Raw genomic sequence first — 16,134 nt, 5'->3', positions numbered from 1 at the left:
AGGAGGGAAAAGTTGCGGATGGGGGTGCTTGGTTGGATGGATGATGATGATGATGATGGTGATGATAATGATGATGATGATGATGATGACGAGGAGCGGGGGGAGGAAGACGAATTTCGGTCTTCACCGCAGGGTTCTCGACATCACCCTTAATGTTCTTTTCCTCCGTTCCCGCCTCCACATCCTTATCCTCGTTTATATCATGATCAAGGTTATGATTTTACTTTGTGCCTTATACATACCTATAATATTACACACAGTAATGACGTTGGGAAAGGTGGGACTCTATCATCTGCATCCGTGAGTGTACGTGTATACACTAGAGTGGCCCTTAAAAGGGTCATTTTTGAATTTCGACCGGCTCGCACCCCAAATCGGCTCCAGATAATGAAAAAATAATTCCCTAATTTTTTCAGTTTCTTGTCTCGACTCTATCCCGTAACCCAAAGAGGGTGGAATCCATTCGATCCTTTCAAGGGCACATAAAATTTACCGAACAGATTCAGATGAAATTTGGTATAGGGGGGTTTTTCTTGGGTCGCTGATTACAAATCTGAACTCGAAATTACAAAATCCAAAATGGTGGATCCAATATGGCGATATCAATTGACTTTGGGGTTTTGGTCCATCATAATGGATCCGCCACTTTTAATTTTCAAATTATGAGTTCAGATTCGACATCAGCGACCCAAAAACCTCCCCGCACCAAATTTCATCTCAATCCGTTCGTTGGATTTGATGTGCCCCTGAAAGGGTTAAAAAAGGAAATCCGCCCTTTTTCGGGCACGGGTTAGAGTTGAGATGAAAATCTAAAAAAATGAGGGAATTATTTTTGAATTATGTGGATCCGAAATGGGGGGCGAGCTGGTCAAAATTCAAAAATGACCTTTTTAAAGACCACCCTAATATAGACATATACACACCATTTACGCAAATATTATACAGTATACAATACATATCTCACTGACAATTATCGTGACAGCGATATTGTCCAACGCTATCGCTTCTATTGTCATTATTATACATAGATAAGACGAGCCAAAAAATTTCCCCAACATTTGTAAACCGTACAAATAATTAATACAATTCATCAGTTGCGGTTTCAGGGTTTCAGGATTAACGCGGTATAGAGGTAAACATTGGACTCGAATCTTTCGACTCTACTCACAGCTTTGGAAAGTTCGTTGCAAACTTGACAATAATTTTAACGCAACCCCAACCGCTGCAAACTTGTACCAAAGATTATGATACATGGAAGAAGGAAAAAACGAAAGTTTGAAAGTGCCAAAAGAAAGAAAACCGCTTTTCACATTTCCCTGTCTTCTTTCTTCACCCTCTTGAATTATAACCGCGCGGTTTGCGGGATTCGACCGAAAAGCCTGTCTATGTAAAGTCTTCGTGAGCCTACTTAAACGCGGATAAAATCAGATAATTCAATACGGAAATTTTTGTATAATAATATAATAGAAATATTTATCTCGTCGAAGTACGTGTACGATAATACAAGAGTATCGTCATTTTGATTTCCCCGGTGCGCGGAAAGACCTTTGACCTTACAACCGTTATATAGGGCTATAAGGAGGGAATAACGACTAAACGTAGGGTATATGCGTCATGAAGTCGAACTTACACATAGGTTTAAATACACATACGCGATGAATTATATACCTATTTGTACAATATAGGGGTATGCATGCATACCAATACAAGGCACCTGTAATATTAGGGAGATCAAAATGTCGAATGGTTGGCAGGCGGTGTGTGCGGGGTTGGCATTATAAGATCCCGTACACATACACACATACGTGACACGTAAGCGAGTCCGAAACGAAGATGAGGGGGGAGAGAGAGTGGGAGAGGGAGAGGGAGAGGGAGAGGGAGAGAAAGAGAAACTGTTTCATTGATCGTGAATTAAAGAGCCGCGTCGAGGATGAACGGGGTTGGCTGACTGGTTGAACAGGGAAACGACATTAACGCCATGCCTATACTCGAGAAATACGACAAAGGGATAAATATTCAAACAAATACACACCGTCATTATACCCCCAATACCTACAACTCCGAGCGGTACGAGACTTGTCGATGATACAAAAGACCGTCTGTCGTAATAAATAAAACATGTGATCTCCCTAAACGGGGTGATCGGGGGTTGTTTCATTAATGAGTCTCTTTCCGCGGATTCAAAGGGTGCGTTCCGAAATTAACTGGCAGCGTTAAAAACTCCCTGGGGCAGAAAATAGAGGTAGACGCGAACTCGACAGAGCAAGAGATCCCTACATGAAAAATCCGACAGTCTCTGTCGGGTCTCTGTCGAATTTTTTATGAAAGATTGTTGACAAAACTGGGAGTTGATATCGGAACCATAGACTTATTATGATCAAAACCCGCCCAAAGACGACAGGAATAGGACGTTAATATAGTGGAAACAATTAATCATCGTTTCAGTATATGCAACATGACACGAGTAACGTATGTACGAAGGTTTACGATTGCGACGAGTGTGAATTTTGCGCCTAGTGGAATCACAGTTCAGACGAATTGCGATCGTCAACTTTTTGCCCGAGCCGCACACGATAGTTTTCATAACACCTAAATGAAAAATGGTGGGATTTTTCGTGGTAGTTTTTCGGGACGCGAATGGTGAATTTCTTCTCCCTAGGGACGAAAGTGATCTCCCAAGGGCGGAATGCGAAGCAATTGTGTGCTGCGCAGGCGCGACACCATCTTTACAACGCTGTGAGATGAAATTGACTACTTTGGTCCCGCTAAACTGCTACGCAAAGCTCCACTTTTCACTCTGAGGATGAAGTTAGTCAGCGTATAACTAAACATGGAAGAGAAAAAGAAAAATCACTATTGTGCAATATCGTAGTGACATTGAAGTGACTTGAAGTTATAAAAATCTAAATTTCATTTGCCATATTATATAATTTACTGTATTTCAGAAATTCCTAGAATTATTACGAAATACGGGGGCTTTCCGAAACATGAATCGTTAAAATAACGTGACTAACTTAAGCCTCATGTTTTCGCGCACGTATGATAAAAAGTACCATATATACCTGACGAGGATGTAAATAATTATGCATGCAGAATGGTAGAATGTATTCCTTCTTCCTTACCTTGTCGAGGGCCCGGAAAAGCAGGATGGTCTTAACGCTTTCACCCAACCTAAGCCGCTGCTGATCGCTCTTCGGATGCACCATCTGAAACAAGAGGGTTCAATCGATGTTATCTTAAAAAGCTTGAGTGATCAGGCAAATGATGAAACTGTAACGTGTATACATGTACAGAAGGTAGAAAAAGATAGACAGACAGAGAGGGATCTCGCAACCTCAGATGCTGTGTCGACTAGGTGTGTACGAGTATGTACAACGATACTCGGTTCCAGAGGAGAAACGACGATGACGATGACAACCGAGAGACACAAATGAACGTCGCTCGACGAAGATCGAGGGTTTTAAACGGACTCTTCACATACACAACAGCAAAATCGGTTCCCTTCCTTTCTTCCTTTATTTATGCGTTAGTACGTATAAATTATATCCGTGAGACGGAGAAAGAGAAAGAGATTGATTTTTTAAAACGAAAAAAATTCGGTCAACATGCGTGATACGTGTTTGTCGGCGAAAAAATTAAAGAAAAAATAAAATGGTAATCGGGTCAAGCTCAAAGCCCTACGCGTGATTGCATTCGTGTTGTAGTACCTGGACAGTACCTATAATACCTTGTCCTGCTGCTGCTGTTGGACGACGATACGAGGATCCGGATCTGTGTTTTGTTTTTTCATCGCTATACCCTTTTTTTTGCATGCCCCCCCCCCCCCCTCGCCGCGACTTTCAGACTCGCCAATTCATCCTTTTTCTCCTTCCTTTTTGACCCTCCTACCGCCGTTTCTTGCAGCAAGGATACGCATCTCGTCTGACCGTGAAGGAATCGTGAGTTATAGCGTCGCTTGCGAGTGAAGCAAAAAAATGAAAAACACAAAAAAGTAAAAAAAAAAACTTTGAAAAAAAAAGAAAAAATGCCGGAATGGAACAGATAAAATCAACATAAAAGAATATACGAATCAAAGCGGATAAGTAATGAGAGCTGCACACAGCGTGTACGACGGTGATAAAGTATACGTGTTATATTACGTTATAAGTATATGTATGTATATAATGTTTATTACTGTATTTTTTTTTTTTTTTTGCTCTTGTCTGTTTCTCGTTATAATTGGGATGCCGATACAATAACATCTCTTGACGTGCACGGCGAAATCGTTAGGACCATACATTTTTTGATCGATCGCCATCGCGGTTATCAAGAAATAAAATCTCTATGCATAAGGTATACATATAACATAGTAACTACATATACAAGATTATTTTTCGTTGTTAATCCGATTTCGTTTCTCTTTCTCGCTCCATAGGTATAATAATACTTTTCATTCTCAATAAAAAGTAAATAAAAGAAGTGAAAAAGGAAAAACAACAAATTCCGAAAGGATGATCATCGTCACATGATATCATTATACTTATACACAAGTGTTGTATGTACAATATGAGTATAAAATACCATAGGTATTGGAAAGTAGAAAAAGAAATGAAGCGTCGATTGTTGTTTGATTTGATTAAATTCCATCGATTGGTTCATAATTTCGCAACAGCAAAAAATAATATGTATGTATATATGGGAAATACGATCAAGACTGCGTCGCCGCTCCTCGCGCACCTGCGGGTATGTAGATACGACAGTCGTCTGACCCTTGCTGTCGCGGTGCTTGTACAGGTTCGATATCTGTGATCGGAATCAATGACAGACGTTGTCTGGTAGGGTTTTCCACTTTCCTACTCCTCAACCTCGTCCGCATGGATGAACGCGCGAGGTTAGACCTCGTGTAACGCAGAGGCGGCGGTGGTGGTGTGTGTGCGCGTGTTCGTAAGACGCATGCGTATTCACGTGTAAATGTAGGATGCGGTAGGTTGTAGCAACAGCAGGAGGGCATGCTATAAATCGCGTGGAACCTGTGTGCACAACCAGCAACAGCAACAACAGTCGGCAAAGCTTGGTAGAAACTGGGTCGTCGACGACTTCCATAACATATTGCATGTAAAGTCCGAAGGCGTAGCAAATTTCTGTAGATTCGCCAATATATGGATACAAATCAGTGCTGTTCTATTAATCGTTTAACAGTTTTTTTCGATTGATCGATTAATCGACGCTTTCGGTTAATCCTTCTTCCAATTAATCGATTAATCGAAATTGCTTGATAATAATTCCCAGGTCAATTGGTACATACGCATAGAAATCGTTCATTAATCGAAAAACTCAATTAATCGAAATTGCCGATTGGTCGATTAATCGCACAGCACTACTACAACTATAATATAATATACGCATGAACCGCATTTTCTCTTTTCCGCCAAATCTCAACCGTGACACGCCTTGCGTTTTCAAATTTTCAAATAATAATAATAATAATAAAGCTAACGACGTATAAACGAGAGGAACAAATTTTGGAGTATAGATATTTAGATGTATTGTTATATAAGCTACGTTACAGAATCAACGGACTTTTCGCCGCAGCTGCTGCAGTGCAGGACGGGTGACGTCTCTGTGGCTCCTCTCGGCGTGTGTGCCGTCCTTTCGCATCGATAGTCAAAGTACCTTTTTCACTCATGCCTACACACGTTATGCATACCTATGGTATACCGATAATACCCGTAACGGTGCCTATGTATCATCATATTGTGTCTTATCGATGCATGATAAAATGCACTATATAATATATGTATGTACGTACATGCGTCATACGATGCATAAATCTAACGATCATAATTATTATATTTTCCAAACAAGTACATATCTATAATGAGCATAGGCAGTGCGATATGATTCGCGGAATAACGGTAAATCAGCGTATAAATTAGTTACTCGATATGCTTGAATTGATTGGTAAACCGTTGACGGTTAAGAAATGATTTGAAAAGTCGTAAAAGAGAAGATGAAGAAAAATTAAACCGAAAAAGAAAAAAAAACACAACTGCAACAAATCGAAATTTGACGTCCAACCGCACGAAAATCATAATTGTTGGACATAAGTTAGGTATCATGTACAATAATTGAAAGTAAAATGGATGGACGGTCTTGAAGAGCAGAAATCGCACGATTGTGCGATGAGTAGGTTATTAAAGTGACGGTGAAAAAAAACGCGAAATATGGTGAATTTATGTCAGAACGAACAGAGTTCATGTCATGTGCGACACTCCGAATAGCTGTCGATGATCACCATTGTTTCACTTATATGTCCCGTAAGGTCTACGCTAACTGATCAATAATTCAGCTCACGTTCGGAGAGCGTCGTCGTCGTCGTCGAGCTGATGGTAATCTACCTGCCCTCCCTTCTTTTCTTTCTTACACTTTTCGTAAGTAATTATATATAGACGATATTAAATAAAACCCTCTTTCTAAAATAATCGGTGTGCCAAGAAAGGGGAGCACGAAGAATCAACAGGTTCCAAAATTATACTATTCCGCATGTATTACAGAGACCTGAGAGATTTCAAATTAAATTTCAAAACGTATTCGGTCAATTTTAATATTTAAGTTAATTTTTATTATACGCAATAATTGATTAAAGTTAAAATTAAAATAAAAAAAACCGCACGTTTGCGAGGTAAATTATAGCCTACAATTGCACCGAATAATGGAAATGGAAAGTAAGATTTTTCAATCCGTCACATCGCCTCGGCCTTAATGATTTTCAATTTCTGGGAAAAGCAGCAGAACGCCGATAAGAATGCGGTATCAATAGGTTATATATATATACTCTATTTAATATAGAGATATGTATATACGGCAGAATATTTATATGGAGGCTCGTCGGTTTACCACAGAATTGTGTGTGTGTGTGCGCGCTGCTTCTCTTCGACGGAAATCGATAGACTCTCTTTCCGTGACGTCACACAACAGCCCCCGCCCCTTCCACGGTCTCACTCTCGCTCTCTCTCTCTCTCTCTTTCGCGTTCACTCGATCCGACATTACAATTTTTATCAAGACGTAATTACCTATTTTTTCCCCACATAAGCGGCCGGCTCTTAACGTTTTCTGCGGTACCTACAACGTTGCAGAAACTAGATACGAATAAATACGATAACGCATCGTATGATTCACGAGTTTGTACTAAATTTGCATTCGCATACCTATAAATCTATGGAAGGTATATTTGAAAGAAGAAGAAGGGAGAAGGACTCGGTCATACTTCCTATGTACGTATAATCAACTATAACCGGATATTGTATAATGGTTTCTTGCAAGCAGAATGAAGTACATACCTACGTACCTATCAAACGTATAATGCAGCGTTGCGTACACTTGGTCGCAGTGATAATGACACAGCTAATTTTGTTCGACGAGTCCGTTACGTTGGCAAAACCGGCTGAGCCCGCAGCGCCGCGTTTCGATCGGTAATTCAAAAATAGCTCCAATTTTGTTCAGATTTTTATTTCAACTCTAACCCGTGCCGCCAGAGGTTCATTTCCCCATTAGACTCTTTTCAAGGGTACAGTAAGTCTACCAAACGGATTTTGATGAAATCCGATGACGGGGGATTTCTCGGGTCGCTGATTACGAATCTGTACTCGAAATTTCGAAATTCAAAATAACCGATCCAATACGGCAATACCAAGGGACTGTTGGGATGTTTGTTCACCATGTTGGGTCCGCGATACTGATTTTCGAAATTTCGTGTACAGATTCGTAATCACTATACATACAGTATGTGTATATAGTTGCAGAGTGAGCGATGGACGAATATGAAGAAATTTTAAAACTGATAGGAGGATCTTCGATCATTACCTATCCGTCATTTTCACTTTCAGCTTATACCGCTTATACATATTATACATATAATCGAAGGCAGCCAGGATTTGATAGGACGTATTTTATTCGTACCTTGATGCCTTCCTCATCTTCATCCTCCTCCGGGTTGTAAGTCTCTGCGAAAACACTCTTCCTTCTCGTCGCGAACCTCGCCACCGGTGGTTCTGTAACGATATATCAAACAAAATCGAGAATATTAGAATATTAGAAAAGCAGATAATTATCATTTGGCTAACTAACAATAAAAATATACTGATATTATTGTATGTAAGATAAAAGACGGGTGTTGGTTGACAAAAAAAAAAAAAAAAAAAAAAAATCAAGGATCTCATCCTAGAAGATGATGATGATGATATCACTCGAAACTCCTCGTATATTATAATCTACACACAAATATACACCGGAGCCGTGATTTTTTTTTCTTGCTTAGATTCCGAAACTAGTTTAGTTTTTATAATTATTTTTACTTCGTGCATCGGGTAAAAATAAACTTCATAACGAGCAATTTTACTGTCATTTTGCGCGGTGTCTTCGTCGTTTACATTAATTTTCTCCGACAGTATGTATACATGCATATACATATACATGTACATCTATGTATACAATATTAATATATACCTATAATATCGCAAATGCGTAATATTCCGAGTTTCCACTCCGTGAAACGCAATGGAGTATTTTTAAAATTTTCTCCATCTTTTACTTTTCCTTGAAACGTATTTCGCATAGCCTATTTCTGGCTGATATTTCAGCTGAGAAAAATTAAATTACTCATACTAATACCGTGTGTATATGCATACGCATACGTTGTGTAATAACACAAAAGTATGTGGGTCGCATATACATATACACATATATATGTATGCTTATATAACAGCAGTCGTGGAAAATTTTCACACGATCGAATTAAAAGATATTTGCAACTAATTTAGTCATGCGGCGCTTCCGTTACATGTAATATTATTATACCTATATACTATATAATCTGTGACCTGATTTTTCTCTCTCCTTGCAAATATTATACACATTGTATTGTAGATATAGATAGGAATATATTCTCCGTGTTCATGTATATTTTCTATCCTCTTATACATAAATATATACCTACAGGCATGTATTATACATCTACGTTGCATTATATTATATTACATTATCCGTATACACAACGGAGGCATCGTGCTGTCTATGCATACAGGTATATGCCGCGTTATCACGCAGAATACATAAATTTATAACTTATTTGAATGAAAACTGGGATTGGGGCGATTATGCTACATCATAATATTCAAGTATGTGTATGTACCATCGTCGTCATATTCCCAGGCTCGGAGATTCATTTGTTTATTATTAGGAGCCGCTATCATCGTCATACTGTCTTTTACAATTAGCACGTGTTTGTTATCTTATTTACTGCAGGTACACGGTGCACGCGCGTTTTCTATGGTATGCGGTTATATGGAATATTATACGCAGATAGTTGCACTTCACCTTTGGGTGTTATTGTTATTGTTATTGTTGTTGTTATAGTGATGGTTTGAAAAATCCTTGTATAATTATTTAGCGATTTTATCGCGTTAGAAGAAAAAAAAGCAAAAACAACAACTTTCACCACGCGTACTTTGTAATGTAAATTATATATTCATCGATGATACGCATAGGTATATACGAGTCGCTCACTTGTACACCGCAACACAGTGGCAAAACACCGATCATGGTACAAGGTGTTGAAGAAATCGTTCAGATCATTATAATTTTGTTACACTGCATACGGCATACGAGGTGTGTGCGTCTTTTTTTTTCACCTCTAACCGACCGCGAATCTCTCTGCAATTGTACGAAATTCTGTTTATTATTGTTGTTATTATTATTTACAGCTTCTTCTCATTTTCTTTTATTGCTCTTCTCATTCTCCTACATTGTACGATGTCGTGTTGTGATAATTTTTAAAGCTAATTTTTTAATTCGAATTACAAAGAACAACGGTGTATGTATATACAACGGGGAAGTAAACACTGTAGACAAAAGTTTGAAACGCGTATGTTGTAACATTAGCGATAGAGAGAAAAAAAAGAAAAAGATGATATAACAATTACACAGGACCTGAGCGTAATTGGAAACAGCCCGATTATCGTCGCAAAGGTTCCGCAATGCAAACTGATTAGTGAGAGGGCGAGAAAAATAGAGGGGGGGGAGCACGTGAAGTCATGTGTACCGAATAATTAGAGTTACATGTATCACGTAGGTGTGTGTAATCACGCTGTATATGAATTTATAATACGTGAACTAAACATCGTGTGATAATAATAACCAGATAAAAGTTTATATACACGGTTGATTACAGGTATGTGTATATGTATATAAATAAATATATGTATGTAATATATGTATGAATGTACGTCTGCATACAACGCAAACGCGAGAAAGGCAAATAATAAATTGCGGTGCAGTTTGTAAGTTGGGACACGCGAGCGAGTTGTGATAAAAGTTTGATAAACGTTGTTTTTACCGTCATCAAATGCGGCAAGTTATACATATAATAATATGCTGCAACAATGTTGCTCGGAAACGTACAATTTCTCGCAAAATGTTTTTGACTCGACAAAATTGCGTTTGAAAGTTACAAGGAAAAGATAAAATTAATAGAATAATTGTCGTTGAATCAACGAACACCTAATGTACTTTATTAAATATACTGTATATATTATACTTTGAAACTACAATACCTGCTAGTTATTTGTTTTTTTATTCCTGTTTATTTCACCTATACTGTACAATAAAGTATGCGGATAATTACACGAACGACGCGAACTCTGCTCACTCACTCGCCCGCAAGTGTAACCACCGTACGGTGGATTTTATACGCTTACAAAAATGAGTGTTCATCCTTATCTCTCAGCGATATGACGCGTTTTACCCGATATATGCACACACGCACACGCACACACATATACATTTTGTTATTATCAACCAGTCAATCAGTCAGTCAGTCGGTCAGTCAGTCAAATATTGTTGATTCAATTGTAGATATCGTTGATCATACTGTATACGTATGTACATGTATGCCCAGGTGGCATGTGTGTACAAATATAGTCGATTGCACGAGATGCGCGCGTATAATTATCATCGTCGAAAATAGTAACACATTACACGTGTTACGTGTGTAAGCTTACGTATGCGTACGCATACAATACGAAATGCCCTCGAGGAATAACGTGCAAAACTGCGAGAGTTTTTCATATTACACAATATACATGTATACACATACGTACATCCCCTAATTTTTTTTACCACTCCATTTCAATCATTTCCCCGAACACTTTAATCAGACCTGGTCTCTACCTATGACAATATACTCATCCCTCGACGAAGTATACGAGGCAAAAGATTCGTCGTGATCTTTCGCATGACAGATAAGAGAGAAGACGAAAAGAAACAAAGAGCCGTAAGGTTGAAAATTAAACAACGAAAGAACTGTAAAGATTCGAGTAGAAATCGAAAAACTTGGCACTGGGTCCGCGCAGACGAGTATAGTCGTATTTTATTGTATTTATTGGCTGCCCGAGCACTATATAAGCGGCAGCGACAACGTGACGTTCAAACAAGAACGAATAGGGCCTGACTAGAGCGACGCGACGGTGCGACTAGCCGGACAGCTAGGCGCTAGCGAGCGACGACACGACGAGGGTTAAAGCCTCGAGTACTTTGGCGGTCGGTCAGGGATGAAGAGGGAACGGGAGCGGGAGCGGGGGGTGTGGGAGGAGGGAGGAGGGAACTGGGAAGGGCTCGTCTCTGATCACAGAGAGGGTGACACCCCCTTTCGTCCACCAGCGATATCCATGGATGGATGGATGGATGGATGGATGGATGGATGGATGGATGGATGGATGGACAACGGAAACGGAGGAGCGAAAGAGAGGAGAGGAGAGGAGAGGAGAGAATGTGTTATAAGAGAGAGGTGCTGATGGTGGTGGAAGTCAGTCACCCGTGAAACTAATGGTCGATCAAACAAACCCACACCCTCCCAACCCGCTGCACCGACCACTCTCAGAGTTCGGACGACCGACGCGGCCAAGAGAGAAGGGAAAAAAATATTCAACGAGGGCTTACATTCAATTAGAATTTGATCGAATACGGTCAAGAAACTCTGTGCAGCGGTTTTCGGGGTGGCTGATTGAGTTCGCCGTACTGAACTTTCAAAATCTGATTTCAGATTCGTAATCGGCGACCCCAAACACTTGTAATTTATGTATGATACATGTATAGGTATAAATGGGGTAACTTTCTCGGAAATGAATTTTTCCTTTAATTTACACGATTTTTTTTAATCAATTTGTTTCCAACAATAATCACTTACATGATATCGCACTAATTACTCTCGAGTATTGAAAACCGCTTAGTATACTATCAGAACTAGCGAAAAAAAAAACAGCAAAGAAATATGTTGAAAAGTATCCTAAATATACGAAACAAAAATTGATATAAAACAGGTGGTATGAATACTTGACAATATGACTCAAAGGGTTAAAGTGCTGATTCGAGAGGAAGAATTATTGCCATTACACGATGCAATTTCGTCAGTCCGTTGCAACTTTCTAACGCTGTGATATATCGAGAAGAGCAACAGGTTTGTAAAGAATATACGAACGGTGCTGTATTCGTGTAGAAGAATCGAACGATGTTAAATTTCGTTATTAAATTATACCGACTCGTGCATGCAAGCATTTTTTTTTTTTTTTTTACTACGGCAAGCAATTACGAGAAGATCGTTAGCTACGACGTTGAAAAAATATCGTTCACAAAGAAATTGTTTGTTCAATTTCATCAGAAACATTGTTTAGTTCATTGTAACAAAATGGTAGCTTTTCAGTTATAGATATTTCTTCTTTTTTTTTTTTTCTTTATGCGACGCAGGGAAATGGAAGTCATTTTTGGATTCAACAAACTCGAAAACATAATATTTACCAGAAAACATTCAACGCGGCTGAAAACAAAATATTTATTTGCAGCCCTGTGTAATTGGGACAGGGTCAATAAATGGTAAGGTTACCTGCCGCAAAAGTCCCCTGCGACCCGACGAGTCAAGCATTATACATTATAGACTGGCTAATGAGAATCTAGACCATACAGATGGTTGTAAAATTGAGTTAATAACGTCGCTTATACGCCTGCGTGCCTCCGACGCTGTAATGCTAACGCTGTTGTACGACGGAGCCTTCCGTCATACGGTCTATGCGGTACACAACGTACGTAGGTTGTATTATTAAGTACGACACTGCCGGTATAATTGCGTCAAGGTTTGATAATCGAAGAAGATGATCGTTCGTACGGTGACGTGAAATTAAAATCGATTCTACGCCGCTGGCCGTTATACGGAGATTTCCGCCTGTACGATCGAATTCGCGCGTATAAAAAACAGAGAGAAACTGTTGTCGTTATTATTATTGCACCATCGGTGTGCCACCGGCGGTGGTCCGATATAACCGACCAGGAATCAAAATAACACAGCGGTTTTCTAGGCTGCAAAGTCCTGATCGAATCAAACGAAACGAAATCAAACAACAACAAATTAACGAACGGAGATGATTGAGCGAACGAATCAGATGAACTGGATGAACGCGCTAGGCTGTCGTGCACCTAGCCGGAGCGAATAAGAACCAATAAAACGAAATCAATCGTCTCGACACCCACGTAATCTTCGCTGCTGCTGCTGCTTTCTGCTACCGCGTTAAGTACAATTCCGCATCGTGTGCAATTGTGTATTGTCCGCATAATTATACGAGTTCGGTATCAAAATTAGCAGCAGCAGCAGCAGCAGCATCGAGAAGCGAGAATTAGCCAACCTCGCGATCGTCACCGTTGCACCAGCTGCTACTTTCCTCTCCTCTCCTCTCGACTGATTGGTGTACGAATATAGATACCTGGTACCTGGATCTCTACCTCCGCCTTGGTCGCTAATTCATCTGCCTACATCTCAGCCTCGAAAATCCTCTTTACAGTTACATAAAGCAGGGTCAGAAGCATGCGTCTGCCCGCATATTCGCCCACCTAACACAAATATCATACCCATATGATATATATATATAAAGTAAATCGGAAGACAAGTTATATGTAAGTTAATTTTGAATTACTATTAAAGAAGACAAGTTGGATATAAGTTGATTGTTAATTTCTACTCGCAAATCAAGTAAATGAAGCCACAGTACGAACTGACGTATTGAAAAAAATTCGTCCGCACTCTGTATATAGTAGTAATGAAATTGTAGTAACATGCAAAATAGAAATATAGGCGTGTGAAATTAAGAACAGACGGAAACATGTAACAATTACCAGCGTACCGTGCTACTTCGATAAATTTCAATTTCTATTCGCGTCTTGAAATACCAACAGAAAATTTTTCATTCGTACATTTATACGACACCTTTCAATGAGGATGATATTAGTAACGTTACCGTAACGAGGGCATGTTTAAGAAAAATCGCTACTTCGCATTTTCGGTAATGTACAATATTTACCAAACCACATATTATTTATACAAAAGATATTTAAACTTTGAAATGCAAACGCCCCAGTAAGTCATTTTGAAGTTGCCCAATAATGATGATTTTTTTTTTTAGCCTGAGGTTTCGTTATATTAACGTTACTAACTTCGGCCCGATACCTTTGAATGGTGCTAAGAAAACGGAGGAAACAAAAGAAAAGAAAAAAAGAAAAAACAAAATTCACGTAATTTTGACACTGCAACATAAGATATATAATATACTCGTACATATACATGTATTCAGGTCACCGTCGTCGGTCTTTAACGCGCGCTTGTTACATCATCGTATTGTAATTGCACTTGCAATTATGTAGATACGTAGACACATGCATACATTGCATACACCCATATACAGGTACTACGACATACGATACACATTACATGTTGTAAACCAAATATATAATATTAACCGACAAACAAGCGTGTATTCTTTTAGTTTATATATACATATAACTATAGAGGCGGTGATTTACGATCGTCCACCTGCACGCACTCATTCTATATTCGTCGTTACGATTCTACACACCTATGCACGCGTGGGCTGTGTGCAGCATGCATACTACTAATACCACTACATGTGTAGGTATTAATTTTCTTACGCGGCCTAGATCTTCGGCATGCATTATCGATGTACAGGTCGTCATTATTACACCGATTAAGACGCCTGTCTGCCTTATGGTATAAATATACCTATGCATATATATATATATATATATACTGTCCCCGGTTCCACGGTCATCGAACCGTGCGACTTGCCGACGATTAAATACAATGTCTGTGTGTATTGTATGTACGCGCGTGTACGTAAAATATTATATCACGTTATTATGAATTTGCACCGACGATTGTTTTACACGCGCGACGCGTAATACTATCGTGGATCGTACCGTTATTGCGGGTACGGATTAGAGTTGAGATGAAAATCTAAAATGAAGAGGTCATTATTTTTGAATTATTTGAATCAACGATTTGGGAGGTGAGCCGGCCAAATTCAAAAATGACCTTTTCAAGGACCACCCTAATGCTCGCACACACCTCACGGAGCAATTTAATTTCCTACTCAATAATAATTCAGCGAACCAGAGAGGGGGGAAAAAAAGTACGACGCACCGCAGTGCCCAAATGAATGTACAAGGAAACGACGTTTCCCCCACGAATTTAACTCGTTGTCTATTCACCTCCTCGATACAATTGTATACGTATAATACGGTTTATAGGTATAACGCGTTGCATTATATTACACGCCTTATACACCTGTTGTCCCCTCCCTTTTCATCTCTCAAATGCCATATTTATCGACGACTTGGAATTTACTTTTTGTCTTCCCTTGTTACATATATGTATATATAGGTACCTAACACACTTTGTATAAATAGGAATTTTTGTCGCTACGATAAAAGAGTTAGATAATACATAATAGATACGTATTATTATCAGTATCATTTGTATCTAATTGTAAGTGTATATATGTATTCAAAGAATATTTCCGACTTCTTCGTTTTTTTCTACCATCGATGGTCGATGTAGAATCGATGGTAGAAAAAAACGAAGAAATCGGAAACGTTCTTATATATATATATGAAACGTGTACTGTATACGCGTCTATTGAATCTTTGAGCCGTCATGTATGTATGTATGTGCGCATGCGATTTCTAAGAGCTTGAAATCGAATGTAAGTGGAATAAGGAAAGAGTTGGCAGAGAATTAGAACGAAAAGAAAGGTAGAAAA

The 16,134-nt window shown here is 39.0% G+C and overlaps 1 protein-coding gene across 2 annotated transcripts in view; it reads right to left on the bottom strand.

Moving 5' to 3' along the window:
* The window catches only part of LOC124186719 (cAMP-dependent protein kinase type II regulatory subunit), a 29,679-nt gene that overhangs the window by 6,862 nt on the left and 6,683 nt on the right, over positions 1–16,134 (bottom strand). The window contains exons 1-3 of one of the 2 annotated variants that reach the window (XM_046578651.1): positions 9,171–9,414; positions 7,940–8,031; positions 3,123–3,206 (exon numbers count right to left, since the gene is read on the bottom strand). In XM_046578651.1, the coding sequence (XP_046434607.1) occupies positions 3,123–3,206; positions 7,940–8,031; positions 9,171–9,237 (243 nt within the window). In that variant the 5' untranslated portion in view covers positions 9,238–9,414. Of the gene's footprint in view, positions 1–3,122; positions 3,207–7,939; positions 8,032–9,170; positions 9,415–16,134 lie in introns of those variants that run through there. The other variant, XM_046578650.1, reaches the window with a different exon arrangement.

Source organism: Neodiprion fabricii, chromosome 7, assembly GCF_021155785.1.
Source record: "Neodiprion fabricii isolate iyNeoFabr1 chromosome 7, iyNeoFabr1.1, whole genome shotgun sequence".
Lineage (NCBI taxonomy): Eukaryota > Metazoa > Arthropoda > Insecta > Hymenoptera > Diprionidae > Neodiprion > Neodiprion fabricii.
The sequence above is the reverse complement of the archived record's forward strand: the minus strand, read 5'-3'. Positions and strand labels throughout refer to the sequence as shown.